The sequence below is a fragment of the Scyliorhinus torazame genome, chromosome 17, assembly GCF_047496885.1.
Source record: "Scyliorhinus torazame isolate Kashiwa2021f chromosome 17, sScyTor2.1, whole genome shotgun sequence".
Classification (NCBI taxonomy): domain Eukaryota; kingdom Metazoa; phylum Chordata; class Chondrichthyes; order Carcharhiniformes; family Scyliorhinidae; genus Scyliorhinus; species Scyliorhinus torazame.
The window spans coordinates 9,431,636-9,450,711 of NC_092723.1; the positions used below are offsets into that span (position 1 = coordinate 9,431,636).

Here is a 19,076-nt window from a genome sequence, read left to right on the forward strand (position 1 = left end):
TCACAGGTCGGCGCAACATTGAGGGCCGAAGGGCCTGTACTGCGCTGTAATGTTCTATGTTCTCTGTTCTATTTATAAAAATTACAAACAGCAGTGGCCCCAAAACAGATGCTTGTGGTACACCACTAGTAACTGGACTCCAGTCTGAACATTTCCCATCAACCACCACCCTTTGTCTTCTTCCAGCTAGCCAATTTCTGATCCAAACTGCTAAATCTCCCTGAATCCCATGCCTCCGTATTTTCTGCAGTAGCCTGCCGATTCTTACACCATAACAGTGACTCCACTTCATAGCGTACTTTCCTGGGATAAGTGTTTCGGGATATCCTGAAGTTGTTCTATTTAAATACACAATTTATTTTCTCATTACCAGAATCATAGAACAGGTAATGAATCTGATTAATTCAGTTTCAAGATCTCTCATGAAACTGACGATAGCCACTCACCATTCCTACACATTTATGACAAAGTTTTTAAGCCGCCTCACTACGTGAACCTGTGGAATATTTGCTAAAAGTGGCAGCGCCATCTTTAAAAATCTTAGTTTGACATTTGAAAACCTAAGGAGGTTGTTTTAATTAAACACTGAGGACAGTAAAATTTTACCTAGTTGGATAATAAATGCAAAACTCGTCCCATTGTGGTTGGTTAGTATGCACAACTTAAATTATTCTTAGACAACCCAAAAGCTTAAGCAGGTCTGATCTGTAACGCATCTCAACTGTACTTTACTATCTGAGAAACAGACACATTCCTAATCACACGTTTTTCTTCTATTTTGCTGACAGCTGTCGTACTATGCACCAATCAGCGTTGGGACTCCACCTCAGAGTTTCATTGTCATCTTTGACACTGGCTCTTCAAACCTTTGGGTTCCATCGAATTACTGCTACGGTTATGCCTGCAGTAAGTACTTCCAGATAATATAGGCAGCACGGTAGTATTGTGGATAGCACAATTGCTTCACAGCTCCAGGGTCCCAGGTTCGATTCCGGCTTGGGTCACTGTCTGTGTGGAGTCTGCACATCCTCCCTGTGTGTGCGTGGGTTTCCTCCGGGTGCTCCGGTTTCCTCCCACAGTCCAAAGATGTGCAGGTTAGGTGGATTGGCCATGATAAATTGCCCTTAGTGGCCAAAATTGCCCTTAGTGTTGGGTGGGGTTACTGGGTTATGGGGATAGGGTGGAGGTGTGGACCTTGGGTAGGGTGCTCTTTCCAAGAGCCGGTGCAGACTCGATGGGCCGAATGGCCTCCTTCTGCACTGTAAATTCTATGATAATCTATAATAGCAGTTCTCACAATAGCACAGGTTGTCTTTTTTTGAAAGCATAACGGTTCACAGAAACGTGAGGTGATACAGTTATTCTTCTTGACTTAGATTTGCTTCATTATGAGCTGATATTTCAATTGTTAGACACTGAATCCCCACTTGGCTGGGTGGGAAACAGCTGATCAATGTGGTGGGGAAACTTGAAAAGAGCAACACAGAGAGCTCCTGTGAAGATGTCAGGATTCAGAAAGTGGCCCGGGGCAAGAGGAAGCAGCTGATTGGTTTGGGGAAAGGAGCAGCAGTGGGGAGAGAGGAGCAGCAGCGAGGAGAGAGGAGCAGCAGCGGGAGTAGAAGAGAAGCATCGGGGGGGAGAGGAGCAACAATGAGGAGAGAGGAGCAGCAGCGGGGGGAGAAGAGAAGCAGCGGGGGGGCGAGGAGCAGCAGCGGGGGAGAGGAGCAGCAGTGGGGAGAGAGGAGCAGCAGCGGGAGTAGAAGAGAAGCAGCGGGGGGGCGAGGAGCAACAATGGGGAGAGAGGAGCAGCAGCGGGAGTAGAAGATTTGCAGCGGGGGTAGAGGAGCAGCAGCGGGGGGAGAGGAGCAGCAGCGGGGGGAGAGGAGCAGCAGCGGGGAGAGAGGAGCAGCAGCGAGGGGAGAGGAGCAGCAGCGGGCAGAGAGGAGCAGCAGCGGGGGAAGAGGAGCAGCAGCGGGGGGAGAGGAGCAGCAGCGGGGAGAGGAGCAGCAGCGGGGGGAGAGGAGCAGCAGCGGGGGGAGAGGAGCAGCAGCGGGGGGAGAGGAGCAGCAGCGGGGAGAGAGGAGCAGCAGCGGGGGGAGAGGAGCAGCAGCGGGGGAGAGGAGCAGCAGCGGGGAAAGAGGAACAGCAGCTGGCAGAGAGGAGCAGCAGCGGGGGGAGAGGAGCAGCAGCGGGGGGAGAGGAGCAGCAGCTGGGAGAGAGGAGCAGCAGCGGGGGGAGAGGATCAGCAGCGGGGGGAGAGGAGCAGCAGCGGGGAGAGAGGAGCAGCAGCGGGGAGAGAGGAGCAGCAGCGGGGGGAGAGGAGCAGCAGCGGGGGGAGAGGAGCAGCAGCGGGGTGAGAGGAGCAGCAGCGGGGAGAGAGGAGCAGCAGCGGGGGGAGAGGAGCAGCAGCGGGGGGAGAGGAGCAGCAGCGAGGAGAGAGGAGCAGCAGCGGGGGGAGAGGATCAGCAGCGGGGGGAGAGGATCAGCAGCGGGGGGAGAGGAGCAGCAGCGGGGAGAGAGGAGCAGCAGCGGGGTGAGCAGGGGTGAGAGAAGCAGTGCTAACAGGGGTGAGACTGCAAGGCACGAGGGAGAGGGAAATGACAACCCCCTTTAGAAGTGACGTCACTGACAGACAGGCAGGTGAATGGAGGATGATGGGTGTGTGTTAGACCCTGTCCTATAGCAAAGCCCGATCTCCAGTCATCTCAGATTTCCCTCCCATTGAGCCAAGACCTCGCTCTGTTGGGACCGTGTGGAGGTTGTAACGACCACCCCATGTTAAACGAATCCACACACAGGCATCATCACCCCAACCCAACTCCACCCACCCAAAAACTCATCCTTGACCCTGAGGCACAGCCCAAGAAGAAATCACCACAACCAATGCTAGCTTTTTATTCCATATCTATTTTTAATGAATTGAATCTAAATTCCTCAGATGCTCTGCTGGGATTTGACCATAGCTCTGTACCATTAGTCCCGGCCAACTTGTTGTACTGAAATGAACAGAATCATCTACTGAAACTGAGTGGATACAATGTGCTTTTCTTGTAGGGGATCACACCAAGTTCATTCCAGAAGATTCCTCAACATTTCGGATGGGCAAAAAATCAATTTCCATTCAATATGACACAGGCAGCATGATTGGTATACTGGGATATGATACTGTCAGAGTAAGTCAAACTCGCTGATTACCCATCTCTGAGGGGCTCATTGCCCCAATTGAAGTCGCAGATTGTGTTTTTTAAATCTTTTGTTGGATGTGGACATCGCTGGTTAGGTCAACATTTATTGCCCATCCCTAATTGCCCTTGAGCACCTGACCAAGGGTCTACAAAACCGAAGAACAGCTTCCTGTCCTTTGTATTTCATCGTTTATAATTAAATGAAAATGACATGAAAATCGCTTGTTATCCAAGTAGGCTTCAAATGAAGTTACTGTGAAAAGCCCCTAGTTGCCATAATCCGGAGCCTGTTCGTGGAGGTTGGTACGGGAATTGAATCGTGCTGCTGGCCTGCTTTGGTCTGCTTTAAAAGCCAGCTCTTTAGCCCTGTGCTAAACCAGCCCATTTTAGCCCCTTTTATACACCAGCAATCGATTGGCTTTTCTGATTGACTTTTGTACCTACCTACTGGCTTTTAATGATTTGTGTTGTTGGGCTCCTGAGTCACTCTCCTCGACCATTCTTAGTTCCTCATCATTTGGGAAATATTCTTTATCTTCTTCCAAAGTCGATGATCTCACACATGCCCACATTGAACTCCGAATGGCCATTCACTTATTCTATTTGTGTTCCTTTGCAAGAATGACCTTCCATCTGCACTACGTACTATCCCTGCTAACTTTATGTCATCAGCAGTCGTATACAATGCTCAATTCCTTCATCTGGGTCATTTTTGTAAGGGGACAACGAAGAATCCACACCGCGTTTTAGAGAGAAACATCACTTATTTTGTTTAACACTTTAACTATTGTGTACAGCTGCAGTAGTCCCCTACTGGGCCTTCTGTAGTCGGTGCCTAACTGGTCGACTCTATTTATACAAAGACACATGGCCCTTGTTAAGGGTCCGCTGTCCCCTTATCGAGGGAGCTCATATTCTACAAGCTCCATGGGACGGTCGATCATCCCAACCCCGTGAGACCCGTGTGGGTTATAACAGTCATCAAAAAATATGGCGAAAAACTGAGGTCCCAGAGCAGATCCCTACCACATTCCACCTTCCACATATATATCCTTTATCTCCACTCTCTGCATCCTACCTCCCAAACCATTTCTAACCAAAGCCACATCTCCATCTCCAAAGAGTGGTCTTACTTTTGCCAATAATCATTTGTTTGGAACGTTATCCAATGTCTTTTGAGGTGCCTCTGATGTAAAACCTCCATGGACGTTCCTTTGTCTACCCTTATGGGTGACCATAAAACGCATCCTATCGGGCTGCAGCACAGCCTGGTATGGCAACTGTTCGGCCCAGGACCGCAAGAAACTTCAGAGAGTCATGAACACCACCCAGACCATCACACAAACCTGCCTCCCATCCATTGATTCCATTTACACCTCCCGTTGCCTGGGGAGGGCGGGCAGCATAATCAAAGACCCATCACACCCGGCTTACTCACTCTTCCAACTTCTTTTTGCAGGAGATACAGAAGTCTGAGAACACGCATGAACAGACTCAAAAACAACTTCTTCCCTGCCGTTACCAGACTCCTTAATGATCCTCTTTTAGACTGACCTCATTAACACTACACCCTGTATGCTTCATCCGATGCCGGTGCTTATGTAGTTACATTGTGTACCTTGTGTTGCCCTATTATGTATTTTCTTTTATTCCCTTTTCTTCCCATGTACTTAATGATCTGTTGAGCTGCTCGCCGAAAAATACTTCTCACTGTACCTCGGTACACGTGACAATAAACAAATCCAATCCAATCCTACTCAAAAGATTTGGCAGGTTTAGACAGACATGCCTAACCTTTAATTGAGTCACATTGGCTCTCTCTGTCCAGTTCATATTTGTCTAAGTGCTGGGTCGCACGCACCACAGTGACAGACAGTAACTGGGTGCACTTCGAAAGTAAGTCATTCGCTGTGAAACATTTTGGGATATCTAAACAATGTCTGAAGATGCAGCATAAGAAGAGGTTTCCTGGGGCAGCACGGTGGCGCAGTGGCTATCGCTGCTGCCTCACGGCGCCGAGGTCCCAGGTTCGATCGCGGCCCTGGGTCACTGTCCGTGTAGAGTTTGCACATTCCTCCCATGTTTGTGTGGGTTTCACCCCCAGAAGCAAAGATGTGCAGGTTAGGTGGATTGGCCATGATAAATTGCCCCTTTTAAAAAATATATATATTCATTAAAGTTTTTCAACAACACAATTTTTTCCCCTTACACACAATAACCCTCCCCCCCCTCACCCCCGTAACAAAATAACACGAAATCGCACTGAGAAAGATATATACATGGCAAAATGGTATATTTACATAGGTTGATACACTTGCTCTCTCCCGCACGTGCCAGTTTCCCCCACCCTTCATGTTATCTCCTGCTCATCCATCCCCCCAAGCAATCCCCCATTCCCCCCCCCTTCCCAAGACGTCCCCCCCCCCCCAGTGTTGCTGCTGCTGCTGATCGATCTTCCTCCAACTCTCCGCGAGATAGTCTAGGAACGGTTGCCACCGCCTGTAGAACCCCTGCGCAGACCCTCTTATGGCAAACTTAATTCTCTCCAGCTTTATGAACCCAGCCATGTCGTTTATCCAGGCCTCCACGCTGGGGGGCTTCACCTCCTTCCACATTAGCAAGATCCTTCGTCGGGCTACTAGGGACGCAAAGGCCAGAATGCCGGCCTCTTTCGCCTCCTGCACTCCCGGCTCGTCCACTACTCCAAATATTGTTAGCCCCCAGCTTGGCTTGACCCGGACTTTCACCACCTGAGATATTGCTCCCGCCACTCCTCTCCAGAACCCCTCCAGTGCCGGGCATGACCAAAACATATGGACATGGTTCGCCGGGCTCCCTGAGCACCTTCCACATCTGTCCTCTACCCCAAAGAACCTACTCAACCTCGCCCCCGTCAGGTGCGCTCTGTGAACCACCTTAAATTGTATCAGGCTGAGCCTGGCACACGAGGAGGAGGAATTAACCCTACCTAGGGCATCAGCCCACAGACCTTCCTCGATCTTCTCCCCCAGCTCCTCCTCCCATTTACCCTTCAACTCTTCTACTAGCGCTTCCCCCGTTTCTTTCATCTCTTGGTGTATTCGATAAATTGCCCCTTTATTGGAAAGAATTAATTGGGTACTCAAAATTTATTAAAAAACAAGTTTTCTCTTCTTCTTTAATTTGCAAACATTGTCAAGTCCACAATCTTTGTCACGTTGACCTACTCGAACTCTTGAGGCTAGTGTAATAGCATGTAATTAGAATTGACGAATTCAGTGCAACTGCCAACTATGGGTGCACACCTGACCCATGTGGTCAGGAACTCCGATGCCCACCTGGGAGTTTGGAAGGTTATCCGCGTTCGCCCTGACATCTTCTCCATATGTTGTGGGACAAAAGCCAGTCGGAGTCCAGAAATGGTTAAAGTCAGAAAATCGTTTATTTCCAGTGTGCAAGGGAAAGATTCAAGTCACAAAATCTCTCACTGAGCAGTTGCAATAACATACATGTATACACAATACAGCTTTGTGTGGGTGCGTGCCAAAGCTTATTTTGACTGCTCACGGCCTTCAATGTGTCCCCATTGTGCACATCCCATCATATTCTCACAGCTCGTGGGAAAGTGCGAAATGTTAAAAATAAACAAAAACAGCTACAGTAACTTCATCTCTAACAAAACGCATCTAGAATAACGAGCCAGATGTGTACGATAAAGCTTATGGAAAAATACAGCAAAAGAAACAGCTTTCAAAAATGTATCTCACTTTATAACTCAAAGTAATTGTGCTAACCCTTTATTTCTCACATCACATATCTTCCTCAGCTCCTGGAGGAAGACACAATGTTCCGGAAACTCTTTAAAAACTCTTCAGTGGGATGGGTTAGTGGGGCCCACATCTGTCCATTTAGAGACTGCAGTGCCTCACCTCACTGGATACATTAGTGCCCAATGACTGAGACATTGCAGCAGAAAATTTTTGGAACAGAGTGTTTATAACAGGGGCTGTTTAGCACAGGGCTAAATCGCTGGCTTTGAAAGCAGACCAAGGCAGGCCAGCAGCACGGTTCAATTCCCGTAACAGCCTCCCCGAACAGGTGCCGGAATGTGGCGACTAGGGGCTTTTCACAGTACCTTCATTGAAGCCTACTTGTGACAATAAGCGATTTTCATTTCATTTCATTATATCCCTATCTTCACATTCCGAAGACATTCACCGAGTGAGGAGCAGCCGGAGGCTCGATACCTTCCAAGGGCAATTTTAAACAGCAGAGACCAAGAAACTGGCAATACCCTAATGTGTTCATATGTTAACTTGACCTTCTTACAGGACGACCTACTGTAAATATTTAAACTGTCTTCTTTTCGATTAGGTCGGCAACATTGATATCACCCAACAGGAATTTGGTTTAAGTATCACTGAGCCTAGCACTTTCCTTTACTACGCTAAATTTGATGGAATTCTGGGATTGGGATATCCAAATTATGCCGTATCAGGTGCCACAACTGTTTTCGAGAACATGATGTCCGAGCATCTGGTGGAGCAGCCTCTGTTTGCTTTTTACCTGACCAGGTGAAGTATTTTTTAACATTCACTAATTAATCTCTTCATAAAGAGCATCTAACATAACCTGCACCAAACTTGCCCTTTTCTTCAACCTCTCTTTATCAACACCTGGATTTTTCTCTGGCATAATTCAATAGGCGATACAGCATTGGGAAATTAAGTAAAGTAAGAATGGGATGCCTGTAGACAGAACTCCACTCCCCATCTGCACTGCAGCAAAGTTTCTTCCAGCTCCCTGCCCCATCTGACAGGGATTTTAGCCACCTGACTGTCCGCCACTCCGTGTATTCAAATGATGGTGGGAGAGGCCAGGGTCAGAGAAACCAGCCAATTTCCCTCTGTTCTGCTTTGGGACCATCTCCACCAGGGGATCCAGATGTGGCAGCAGTACATGGGGTCAGAAATAGGAAGCAATAAAAGCTCAGTTGGGAATGTGAGGGCTAGCAGTGGTCATCGCTACGTCCCTTTGGGCTCATCGTTTCTCCTGGAGGGCCACAGCTCATGGAAAGCCTCACTTGGAAAAAAAAATTTGATGTCTTTGAATTGCTTATGCCCCCTTTAAGAATCCTCTTCTGTTCTGCTCCAGTTTTCCTCCCTGGCTTTGCTCTGACAATCATTCCTCGGCCCATCCTGCCACCCTAGGCAGTGAACCCACTCTAGATTTGATTTCAGCCCTGTAGACTTTAATGAATAGAATCACATGCAGCATAGAAAGAGGCCATTCGGCCCATTGTGCTTGTGCTAGCGCTTTGAAGGAACTATCGAATTAGTCTAACTCCCCTGCCCATCCACCATAACCCTTTCCCCAACATATGCCCAACTCCCTTTTGCAATTTACTCTTGAATCCGCTTCCATTTTCTGCTCAGGCTGTTCCCCATTCCCGATCGCAACAACAAATCAAATAAATCTGACTAGATCACGATGCAAACATTTAAAACCATGTGGATTCACACTGCTGTGGTAGGATATAGTTGCACCCTACTCATTAGTTACCACATTCTCTAGACTTTACAGCAAGCTTTCCAGCAGGTTAACAACTATTTTCAGGCACATATTTGACAAAAGGCTAATATGATGTGATCGTAGAAGCTAACAGAAATTCTGAACCTGCACAATTCCAGATTTAATTCATTTTTAACCGTTGATTTACAGAGAGAATGGTCAGTCTGGAAGTGAAGTTGTATTTGGTGGAGTTGATCCAAACCATTACACAGGTCAAATTAACTGGGTTCCCGTCACCGTACAAGGATACTGGCAAATCCGTCTGGATGGGTAAGTAAATGCCTATTAACAAATGTTACATGTTCTGGATAGAATTCAGCTCCAAAGAACATCTAACATAACCTGCACCACACTTGCCCTTTTCTTCAACCTCTCTTTATCAACACCTGGAATAATTCATAATGAAAAAGAGGTTAATGTTGCACAGTGCTTGCTGGGTAGTTTAACATTACAGCCGTGTCAAAGAGAAATATCAGGAATCAGCTGGGAAATGCATAATCCAGAGTTACTCAGGTTCAAAGCAAGAGAAGCTCACTTGGCCTGTACTCCCTGCTCCATTGTGCTCTCATGGTCTTCTGCCCCATACCTCCTGATGATTCTCTACATCTTCCCTATCCACCTGATTGGAAGATCACGCAGCATGATCAGTACCTCTCTCACCCTCAACCCAAATTCAACACCTCCACCCTATCCCCATAACCCAGTAACCCCACCCAACACTAAGGGCAATTTTGGACACTAAGGGCAATTTTTCATGGCCAATCCACCTAACCTGCACATCTTTGGACTGTGGGAGGAAACCGGAGCATCCGGAGGAAACCCACGTACACATGGGGAGGATGTGCAGACTCCGCACAGACAGTGACCCAAGCCGGAATCGAACCTGGGACCCTGTAGCTGTGAAGCAATTGTGCTATCCACAATGCTACCGTGCTGCCCAAATATTTATAATGTTGGGGCTGCTTGAATGCACGTCAACTGCAACCAGGTTTGTTGTGCACTTTTCCCATAACTGCAACATCCAAAAGCACTCTAAAGGTTAAACAGTGGATGAAGCGGGGATTAAGGATTGGATTGGATTTGTTTACTGTCACGTGTACCGAGGTACAGTGAAGAGTATTTTCCTGCGGGCAGCTCAAACAGATCATTAACATAGAACATAGAACAGTACAGCACAGAACAGGCCCTTCGGCCCTCGATGTTGAAGTACATGAAAATAAAATGACAGAAAAAGAAAATACAGAGTAGGGCAACACAAGGTGCACAATGTAAATACATAGACACTGGCGTCGGGTGTGTTTTTGAAAACTCACCACTATTCTTAGAAGTCCCCCTATACCAAAAAGGGCTGACATTCTAAATGGTGATCAGGGATTCTCACTCCGCGACTCCGATGCAAACTTCAGTGGGTGCTATTCAGGTCAAACTATATTTTCAAGTTATCAGCTGGTATAACCCATACCTTCACCGAAGATTTCATCTACTTACCACTTAGTAGCATCGATCCTGGGTCCCGCATGGCTAAGTAAGTAAAGTAGACTAATAACCACTGTTTCAGGTTAAAACTTTTAAGTTATTTTATTATTATATATTTTTTTCTCTTTTTAAAAGATGCAATCACTGTCTTTACAGAAAAGTAAAAAGGTCTTGCTTCTGGATCCTTCTGGTTGGTTGAAGAGACCTTCGGGCCCAACTTGACAATCAATCTTCTTTAAAGCCTGGTCTTCTTTAGATGTATCAGCTATTTTAGCTCGGCTGCTCTGCCCTGTCCATTTCCCATGGCCGAGCTGATTGTAATCTGAGTCTAGCTGCTTGTTCCTTCTCTGCTTCTCTCTCTCTCCCTCTGAGCTGTGGTTCTGGATCTGGATCTGAATCTGATAGTTCATGTTTATATTTGCTTTCTAACAATTAAGTTTTTTGATGTTATTGTAAAGTAATTCTTATTTTCTTTGATTGTAAAAAGGAACTTTGATCTAAAACAGTCTAATCCTACGAAGTATTCATTTTGACATGACTTAATCTCATAGATCTGATTACATTGTGTCCTTTGTGGTGTTCAAAATGCTTTGGTTTCAAGAGGTGTTACTTTTAATTCCTGTCATTTCTATAGTTTTATTTTCCAATTGTGTCCTCAGCTCCTAATTTTGACTTTGATTTATGTTTCTCGTAGACTGATAGCCTCCAGTTTTCTTTAATTTACCTGGTATTAGCAAATTTTCACACTTAGAATTATCACCAAATTCAACTGAACTCATCCATTCTTTTCCAGATCCTTACTAAGATAGTTACTTTCAATGAAGGTGTGGGCCATTGTCTTTGGCTTCATTCAAAATCCTGTTTGTCGTGTTTGCTGAGCCTGCTTGACCAAGGATATCTGCATTTTACAATCCTTCCCTGGCAGCTGCTGTTAACCCTTTGAGGGATCTTGCCCTGTATTTTCTCACGTTTCTCTCAGACCAGATATTGTCAGACTTCCATGTTTCAAATGACACATCTTTCCATATTATCAATTACAGGTGAAGCATACAGGTGTGGTATTAATCAGGTCAGTCCATAAGAGGATCATTTAGGAGTCTGGTAACAGCGGGAAGAAGCTGTTTTTGAATCTGTTCGTGCGTGTTCTCAGACTTTTGTACAAAAAGAAGTTGGAAGAGTGAGTAAGCTGGGTGGGATAGGTTTTTGATTATGCTGCTCGCTTTCCCCAGGCAGCGAGAGGTGTAGATGGAGTCAATGGATGGGAGGCAGGTTCGTGTGATGGACTGGGGCGGTGTTCACGACTCTGAAGTTTCTTGCAGTCTTGGGCTGAGCAGTTGCCATACCAGGCTGTGATGCAGCCCGATAGGATGCTTTCGATGGTGCATCTGTAAAAGTTGGTGAGAGTTAATGTGGACATGCCGAATTTCCTTAGTTTCCTGAGGAGGTATAGGCGCTGTTGTGCTTTCTTGGTGGTAACGTCGACGTGGGTGGACCAGGACAGATTTTTGGAAATGTGCACCCCTAGGAATTTGAAACTGCTAACCATCTCCACCTCGGCCCCGTTGATGCTGACAGGGGTGTGTACAGTACTTTGCTTCCTGAAGTCAATTACCAGCTCTTTAGTTTTGCTGGCATTGAGGGAGAGATTGTTGTCGCTACACCACTCCACTACGTTCTCTATCTCCCGCCTGTATTCTGACTCGTCGTTATTCGAGATCCGGCCCAATTTAGGCGTGTCATCAGCAAATTGTAGATGGAGTTGGAACCAAATTTTGCCGCGCAATCGTGTGTGTATAGGGAGTAGAGTAGGGGGCTAAGTAAGCAGCCTTGTGGGGCCCCAGTATTGAGGACAATTGTGGAGGAGGAGTTGTTGTTTATCCTTACTGATTGTGGTCTGTTTGTCAGAAAGTCGAGGATCCAGTTGCAGAGTGAGGAGCCAAGTCCTAGGTTTTGGAGCTTTGATATGAGCTTGGTTGGGATTATGGTGTTCAAGGCGGAGCTGTAGTCAATAAATGGGAGTTGTTGTTGTCGAGATGCTCTCGGGATGAGGGAGATGGCATTTGCTGGGGACCGGTTGCGAATTGCAGTGGATCAAGGCGTCTTGAGATGCGCTTCATGATCAAGCTCTCGAAGCACTTTGTCACGACTGATGTCAGGGCCACCGGACGGTAGTCACTGAGGCATGGGAATGCAAAGAGGGAAGTAACTAAAGGCACAGTTAAAGAATTGAGTTTTGAAGAGACTTTTGAGGATGAAGAAAGTTTTGAAACAGAATTCCCAGCAAAAAAAAGCTACATAGACTAGCCCCATAGAACCAACAAAGAATGCAGAGTAATTGGGAGACAGCTGACAGCATGTGATGTTATTTAGAGTTGGAGAAGATCACAATGATTGAGGTAAGCAAGCCAGTTGGGGAATATGAACAGGAAGAGGGAGGTTTTGAAGCCAATGCACTGGATGACAGAGAGTCAAATGCAAACCAGGACAGTGGGAATCAACATACATTGACCTGGAAAAACATTGCAAGACAATAGTTGAAAATGTACTAAAGACAGAGCAGCCAGACTGAGAGATTTAAAAATACAATCCGAATGCTATGTTTTATATTTACCGCACGTATAATAACCATCTTGATGCACAATGCACACATTTGCACACATTAATCTCAGTTGTCAATTAGATTTACAAAATAGGTCACCTAACTATGAATGTCCTTTTACTTCCTAGTGTGAAACTAAATGGCCAGGTGGTGGCTTGCCAAAGTGGTTGTCAGGCCATTGTCGATACTGGAACCTCTCTGATCGTTGGACCTACCGCACCTATTCAGAAAATACTGCGTGCGATTGGCGCCGGCCCAGAAAATAATTCATGGGTAACTTGCACTGTATTTTATCATGGGAAGGAGATAATTTCATCTCAAATCTTAAAGTACAGAAGTTCCTTATATTAAAGGAGGTTCAGATGCATTGATAACGATATTTTACACTTATGCTACAATTAAGTAAATTCTCAGAGCTAACGTTTGGTCAATAATTCAATTTAAACATAGATGAGAGCTGCTCCTTCAGATTATATCACTGTTAACTTCTTCTTTCTCTGTTCTACAGTATTACGTCTACTGCAATACTGTGTCCAGCATGCCCGATGTGACATTCGTCATCAATGGAATTGACTATCCCATTTCTTCTTCTGCTTATGTGATCAAGGTATGTTTTAACCCTTAGGCTGCCGGGGTTTCCACAGCCCCGTACACCATCTCAGGGTTACTGGTTTTAGAACAGGTTTCAGTGCTGGGGCAATGGTGGGATTGGTCCAAGGCTGGCGGGCCTGGCCAAAGGGGGTCACTATTTGGCAGGCCGGGTCACTGCGCGGCTGACACCGTGTTGCACGGTGCGACCTCTGCGCATGCGCGGCCATGGGCCCGGCAATTCTCCGGCCGTATCCACAACTAGATCCGGGTGCTCTGTGTGCCTGCTAGCCCCCCGCCAGTCGGAGGATCGGTGGCCATTTTGCACCATTTGTTCGGTCGTTAAAAAGCCACCGCTCTCACGCTGGCGTCAGCGCTTAGTCTCAGAATCGGAGAAGCCAGCCCAGTGTGCTTTCAAAAAAATATATTTTTGTTTAAACCAGAACATATATGAAGATAAACACAGAATCATTCAACAAACATAACGCACTCCCCACAGTTTGACATTTTTTTGTTGTTTTCTCCCCTTAACACCCTCCCCCCCTCCCCACACACTGGCAACAAACAAGTCCTCAAACAGGCACAAGAACAACTTCCATCGTGGCCAGAACCCCAACACCACCCCCACCCCCCACCCCCTCCTCCAGCCCCCAGCTCCCGCCCAGTCCCCTCCCAGCCCCTCAGGGAGAACATAATCTTTTCTAATTCAAGGAATTCTGCTACGTCTCCCAGCCACGTTGACCCCCCCAGTGGTTGCACCGACCTCCAATCCAATAGAATTGGCCGCCGGACACATTGCAGCGTAGTAACCGTGAGGGGGAGCTCAGGCTGATTTGTTCTCCCACCTCATAACGTCGGGGAGTTCTGACTGAACCTTTCCCCCAGTTACTAACACATCTGCCCTGAGAATGAGAATCTCCTCCTGTTCTTCCCCAAATCGGACCCTCACCCATGTCACTCCTTGAAGCAGCATCGGCAACAAAATGATCATAGAAATCATGGAATTTACAGGCTGAAGGAGGCCATTCAGCCCATCTAGTCTGCACCAGCATCTGGAAAGAGCACCACACCTCTACCCCTTCGCCGTAACCCAGTAACCCCACTCAACCTTTTTGGATGCTGAGGGCAATTTATGATGGCCAATACTCCTAACCCGCACATCTTTGGAATGTGGGAGGAAACCGGAGCACCCGGATGAAACTCACGCAGACACGGGGAAAACGTGCAGACTCCACACAGACATGACCCAAGCCGGGAATCGAACATGGGACCCTGAGCTGTGAAGCAACAGTGCTAACCAACGTGCTACTGTGCCGCCGTGATGAACTGTTCATTCATCCGTATGGCAGACGTGCAATGTGGTGATGTGAATATTTTCAACAGGGGCGCGGTGGCGCAGTGGTTAGCACTGCTGCCCATGGCGCTGAGGATCCGGGTTCAATCCCTGCTCCGGGTCATTGTCTGTGTGGAACTTGCACAGTATTCCTGTGCCTGCGTGTGTTTCACCCACACAGTCCAAAGATGTGCAGGTTAGGTGGATTGGCCGTGCTAAATTGCTCCTTAATTGGAAGAAAAAAAAATTGGGTACTCTAAATTTATTTTTTAAAAGTGAAGGTTTTCTGCTGGATTTTCCCTTACCACAGACTCTTTCCCTTCAAATGAATTCAATTTGCAAAGTGCTTTGGTCTTTTTTCCAAGAAAACATCAGGGTGTTCTGCTCATCATGAAGTTTGGGGCAGGTATGTTTCCTATCTGTCAAATAAGTATGTCTGCATGTAATTGTGGTAAACCACTGTTGCACCTCTATTAGGTGATGTATGGTCGGACCTGGGTACTACAGGTACGTTGGTAGCCCCTGGAGAGCCCAAGTGGTCGTAGTTAAAACTGGGGAGAAACACAGAATGTTCGTGGACTACAGCCAGACCATCAATCGGTACAGGCAGCTCGACGCGTACCCCCTTCCATGTGTATCTTGATATGGTCAATCAGATTGCACAGTACCGGGTCTTCTCAACGGTAGACCTCAAATCCGCCTACCCACCAGCTCCCCATTCGTAAATCGGACCGTCCATACACTGCCTTCGAGGCGGACGGTCGTCTCGGTCACTCCCTCAGGGTTCCCTTCGCCATCACCAACGGGGTCTCGATCTTCCAAAGGGAGATGGACAGAATGGTCGACCGGTACGGTTTGCGGGTCACCTTTCTGTACCTAGACAACGGCACCATCTGCGGCCATGATCAGCAGGACCACGACGCCAACCTTGCCAAATTTCTCCACACCGCTACTCTCCTCAACCTCACCTACAACAAGGAGAAATGTGTGTTCAGCACGACCCGCTTAGCCACCCTCGGCTATGTGGTCCAGAACGGAGTTCTGGGGCCCGATCCCGACCGCATGCGCCCCCTCATGGGCCTCCCCCTCCCCCACTGCCCCAAGACCATCAAACGCTGCCTGGGATTCTTTTCTACGCTCAGTGGGTCCCAAACTATGCGGTCAAGGCCCGCCCACTCATACAGTCCACACACTTTCCCCTGACAGCCGAGGCACAACAGGCCTTCGCCCGTATCAGAGCCGATATCGCCAAGGCCGGGATGCACGCAGTAGACGAGACACTGCCCTTTCAAGTAGAGAGCGACGCATCAGACGACGCCCTAGCCGCCACCCTCAATCAGGCAGGCAGACCCATGGCATTCTTTTCCCGCACCATTCATGCCTCAGAAATTCGGCACTCATCCATCGAAAAGGAGGCCCAAGCTATCGTTGAAGCTGTGCGGCATTGGAGGCATTACCTGGCCGGCAGGAGATTCACTCTCCTCACTGACCAACGGTCGGTCGCCTTCATATTCATTAACACACAGCGGGGCAAGATCAAGAATGATAAGATCTTGAGGTGGAGGATCGAGCTCTCCACCTACAATTACGAGATTTTGTATCGCCCCGGTTAGCTCAACAAGCCCCCAGACGCCCTATACCGAGGTACATGCGCCAGCGCACAGGTAGACCGACTCTGGACCCTGCACGACAGTCTTTGTCACCCAGGAGTCAAACGGTTGTACCATTTCATAAAGGCCCGCAATCTGCCCTACTCCGTCGAGAAAGTATGGACAATCACCAGGGACTGCCAGGCCTGTGTGGAGTGCAAACCGCTCTTCCACCCGCCGGATCGCGCGCCTGGTGAAGGCTTCCCCTTCCCGCCCCTTTGAGCGCCTCAGCATGGATTTCAAAAGGCCCCTCCCCTCCACCGACCGTAACATGTATTTTTTCAGTGTGGTCGATGAGTACTCCAAATTCCCCTTCGCCATCCCATACCCCGATATGATGTCTGCCACCATCATCAAAGCCCTCAACACAATCTTCGCTCTGTTCGGTTTCCCCGCCTACATCCACAGTGACAGGGGATCCTCATTCATGAGTGATGAGCTGGGTCAGTTCCTGCTCAGCAGGGGTATAGCCTCCAGCACAACGACAAGCTACAACCCCCGGGGAAACGGACAGGTAGAGAGGGAAAATGGGACGGTGTGGAGGGCAGTCCAATTGGCCCTACGGTCCAGGAATCCCCCAGCCTCCCGCTGGTAGGAGATCCTCCCTGATGCACTACACTCCATTCGGTCACGACTGTGCACCGCCACTAACAACACACCCCATAAACATCATTTTGCCTTCCCCAGGAAGTCCGGGGTGTCGCTCCCGACTTGGCTCGCAGCTCCAGGGCCTGTCCTTGCTCCATAGGCATTTCCGACTCCACAAGGCGGACCCGTTGGTGGAGAGGGTGCGATTGCTCCATGCAAACCCCCAGTATGCCTACGTGGCGTACCCCGATGGCCACCAGGATACTGTTGCCCTCAGGGACCTGGCACCAGCAGATCTCACCCCCCCCCCCGGGCCCGGCACCCCCCCCCCCCCCCCCCCCCGGCGCTCCCAGCAGCAACCCTCCCGGGACCATCCATCCTCCCTCTGCCCACGCCCGAGGATGATCCTCCCTCTGCCCACGCCCGAGGATGAAGAGGATTCCGGCACGCTCTCGGAGGCTCCGGACATCAGACCAGCATCGGCATCGCCGCTACCACTACGTCGCTCCCAGCGGCACATCAAGGCCCCGGACCGGTTAAACCTCTAACTGGTCCACTGGACTTCAAAAGACATTTTTTTTCTCTCTATCAAATATTGTAAATGTAAATATAAAAAGAAAACCATTTGTTGTACATAGTTCGCCACCACCCCCGCCGGACTAAATTCTAACAGGGGGCGAATGTGGTAAACCTCTATTAGGTGATATATGGTAGGACCTGTACTACAGGTACGTTGGTATTCCCTGCCTGCTGGCTCCGCCCAGTAGGCAGAGCATAAATATGTGTGTCCTCCATGCTGCAGCCATTTCGCCAGCTGCTGTGGGAGGCCACACATCTTAGAGCAATAAAGCCTCAGTTGTACCCAACTCAAGGCTTTGTGCAATTGATCGTGCATCAGTAATGCAATATGTTTGCGTGCAATACCGTATGCTACAAAAGCAAGTGTAATCTTAGAAGCAACAAATGTAGGAAAATCGGCTGATTTGTTCTTTAATACTTTACTTGCAGGGAACTTACCAAGGAAAGAACTATTGTGCGAGCGGATTTGAGAACATGAATGACGACCTCTGGATTCTTGGAGATGTTTTCATTGGAGTCTACTATTCCATTTTTGACCGAGGAAACAACCAAGTGGGTTTCGCCAAGGCTGCCTAATTTATTCATCCATGATGTTGTTTCCTTTTCCTCGCCCCAAATCACAACTACCAACATCGCCTGAATTCCTCACAATTTCCAAATGCAATGGCCAACACGGTAGCAGCAAAATGGTGAAAAATATTATGAGTAATGATTTGTACAGATGAAGATGACATTTGTTATTAAACCGAACAAGATAAAGGTTGCCTGTTTAGCAGTGCAGCGCTGTACTTTGCAAATGATTATTGGAAAGGATTATTGAAAATGAACATTAAAGTATCAGAAATGTATTAATAGCTCTGATCTCTTTTTGCGATACGGGTATTGGAGGTGAATGAGATGCCGCCCAGTTTCTGCTTGGATTAGACACGTGTCTGAGGCTGGATTCTCTGCACCCCGATGGGGAAATCGCGTTCGGCGACGGGGCAGAGAATCCCATTTCCCGCATGAAATCGGGACCGGCACGATTCGGCGGCCCGGCCACTAGAGGCTGCCGCCGTGCGCATGGGAAGTGCGGGGGCCGTATCGGCAGCTGGAGCTGCGAGCTCCACGACAATTGCCTGCCACCCCCCTGCAGGGCTGTGAATCTGTGACCTTTTAAAAAAATAAATTTAGAGTACCCAATTATTTTTTCCAATTAAGGGGCAATTTAGCGTGGCCAATCCACCGAGCCTGCACATCTTTTGTGTTGTGGGGGTGAAACCCACGCAGACACGGGGAGAATGTGCAAACTCCACACGGACAGTGATCCAGGGCCAGGATTCGAACCGGGGTCCTCAGCGCCCTCGGCTGCAATGCTAACCACTGTGCCACCGTGCTGCCCAATCTGTGACCTTTTGACGCCAGTTTTTCCTGGAATAGGGATAACCGCCCTCCAGGGACCGCCGGCCTAAAGGAACTCCCTGCACAGACCACAGAAGGTGGACTCTTTTATTAAAATATTTTATTCAGGCATTTTCATAAAAACAAAG

At 48.2% G+C, this 19,076-nt stretch overlaps 1 protein-coding gene across 1 annotated transcript in view; it reads left to right on the forward strand.

Annotated features, from left to right (window-relative positions):
* LOC140394554 (uncharacterized) overlaps nt 1-18,395 on the forward strand; it is a 103,582-nt gene extending 85,187 nt beyond the window's left edge. Inside the window, exons 13-19 of the mRNA XM_072481912.1 lie at nt 789-906; nt 3,055-3,173; nt 7,539-7,738; nt 8,886-9,005; nt 12,939-13,083; nt 13,319-13,417; nt 17,977-18,395. Coding sequence (XP_072338013.1) covers nt 789-906; nt 3,055-3,173; nt 7,539-7,738; nt 8,886-9,005; nt 12,939-13,083; nt 13,319-13,417; nt 17,977-18,123 — 948 coding nt within the window. The 3' untranslated portion in view covers nt 18,124-18,395. The remainder of the gene's footprint in view (nt 1-788; nt 907-3,054; nt 3,174-7,538; nt 7,739-8,885; nt 9,006-12,938; nt 13,084-13,318; nt 13,418-17,976) is intronic.
* The last annotated feature ends 681 nt before the right edge of the window (nt 18,396-19,076 follow it).